Raw genomic sequence first — 1,682 nt, forward strand, 5'->3', positions numbered from 1 at the left:
TTGTATACACACACACATATACATACACACATATATGAGAGAAGAGAGCCACAGAGAGAGAACTATTTCAATAAAATTGGTTTCCTTTGGAATGCTATGTATTTTATTTTATGCATTTACAATGTTATGCTGAGAAGGGCTCCCTAGTCCTTACCAGACTGCTAAAGGAACTAATACAGGGGAAAGGAGAAAACAAGAATTTATTAGGCACCTACTCTGTGCTGAGCATTGTGCTCATTTTCTTTTTTTTAATGTAAAACATTTAATTTAAAAACGTTGACACTACAGTATATAAAATAGCCATTATAAATGCACGTAGTGTATTCTATAGCTGCCAGGTTTATGTTTTTGGTTTTGGTTTTTTTTTTTTTTTAAGGAAACTGTAAGTTACGTTGTGGTTAAGACTTGTATGTTATCGCCCTCTGAAAAGCCTTCATTCTATCACAGTGATGTATGGTCAGACTTAACAGCCCCAATTGTTAAACACTTGGATCAAGTCATAACCAGTTACTGCAAAAGGACCCTGTACACATTTATATCAATTCTAGTACCTTACGATTTTAGCTACCCAACAAGTCATTAACATACAGAAACATGCATCACGAGAAGCAAGAATTATCACCCATCCCTTCTGCATATTAGCAGCTTGTCACTCCTGAGCAACAGTTCTCACTCACATCACTGAGGTCTGTGAACAGTCACTTTTCGCATTCATGCTGAGTGAACGATGGAATGACGTAAGTACAAATACAACGTATTATAAACAATTTCTTACAAAAAAGGTCACAAATTAAAACCAAAGTATTTTAAAGAATTTACTACAAAACACAATAAAACTGCCTTCACTTAAGGTCTTTCTCCCCGTATCCTGAGAGCCAACTGGATGTCTTTGGGCTTGATAGTAACTCTCTTGGCATGGATGGCACACAGGTTAGTATCTTCAAAGAGACCCACCAAATATGCTTCACTAGCCTCCTGAAGAGCACCAATAGCTGCACTCTGGAACCTCAAGTCTATTTTGAAGTCCTGAGCAATCTCCCTCACCAACCGTTGGAAGGGAAGTTTCCTGATCAAAAGCTCCGTTGACTTCTGGTAACGGCGAATCTCACGAAGGGCCACAGTACCAGGCCGGTAACGGTGAGGCTTCTTGACCCAGCCGGTAGAGGGGGCGCTTTTCCTGGCATCCTTTGTGGCCAGCGGTTTGCGTGGAACTTTCCCACCAGTGGACTTACGAGCAGTCTGCTTTGTACGGGTCATCTTGTCTTCTCGAACGAACAGTGGATGTTTCCTCCGCTGGATTTCCTGCTGATGCCGCTGCTTCTGGACGCTCCGCGATGCCGTGAACTCCGCCTTGCTCTCAGTAACCCCACGGTGCTCATTGTCATCCTTATGACAATTCTATGAGGTAGCTGCCATTATGATGTCCCGTTTTATAGCTGAGGAAATTGAGTCAGACAAGTTCAATGTACTTGCCCATGGTCATGAAGCTAATAAGCATCTGCAGAGGAATCTGAACTCAGGTCTTTTTGAGTCCAGGCTGTGTCCCCAGGTTGCCAGTGCTATGACACGCCCAAAAGTTAAGAATCCCTGTTCTAGGTGTACCACAGCCTATCAATCAACACATTTTTAGGGCTCAGTTGTTCATCGAATCCACATAACCAAACTTTCCTCTTCCCTACAGA

The 1,682-nt window shown here is 42.2% G+C and overlaps 1 protein-coding gene across 1 annotated transcript; it reads right to left on the reverse strand.

The window, feature by feature from the left end:
- Positions 1–401: 401 nt before the first annotated feature.
- LOC138164788 (histone H3.3A-like) lies at positions 402–1,359 on the reverse strand. Its single transcript, XM_069092737.1, has one exon. The coding sequence runs from the start codon at positions 1,255–1,257 to the stop codon at positions 847–849; it is 411 nt and encodes a 136-aa protein (XP_068948838.1). The 5' UTR covers positions 1,258–1,359; the 3' UTR covers positions 402–846.
- Positions 1,360–1,682: the final 323 nt, after the last annotated feature.

This window comes from Petaurus breviceps, unplaced genomic scaffold, assembly GCF_028583685.1.
Source record: "Petaurus breviceps papuanus isolate PSGF00001 unplaced genomic scaffold, PetGlider_PUasm1.0 207, whole genome shotgun sequence".
NCBI lineage: Eukaryota > Metazoa > Chordata > Mammalia > Diprotodontia > Petauridae > Petaurus > Petaurus breviceps.

Excerpts from the sequence above, each read along its gene's own strand:
- LOC138164788 (XM_069092737.1), bottom strand. The coding sequence starts at position 1,257 with ATGACCCGTACAAAGCAGACTGCTCGTAAGTCCACTGGTGGGAAAGTT.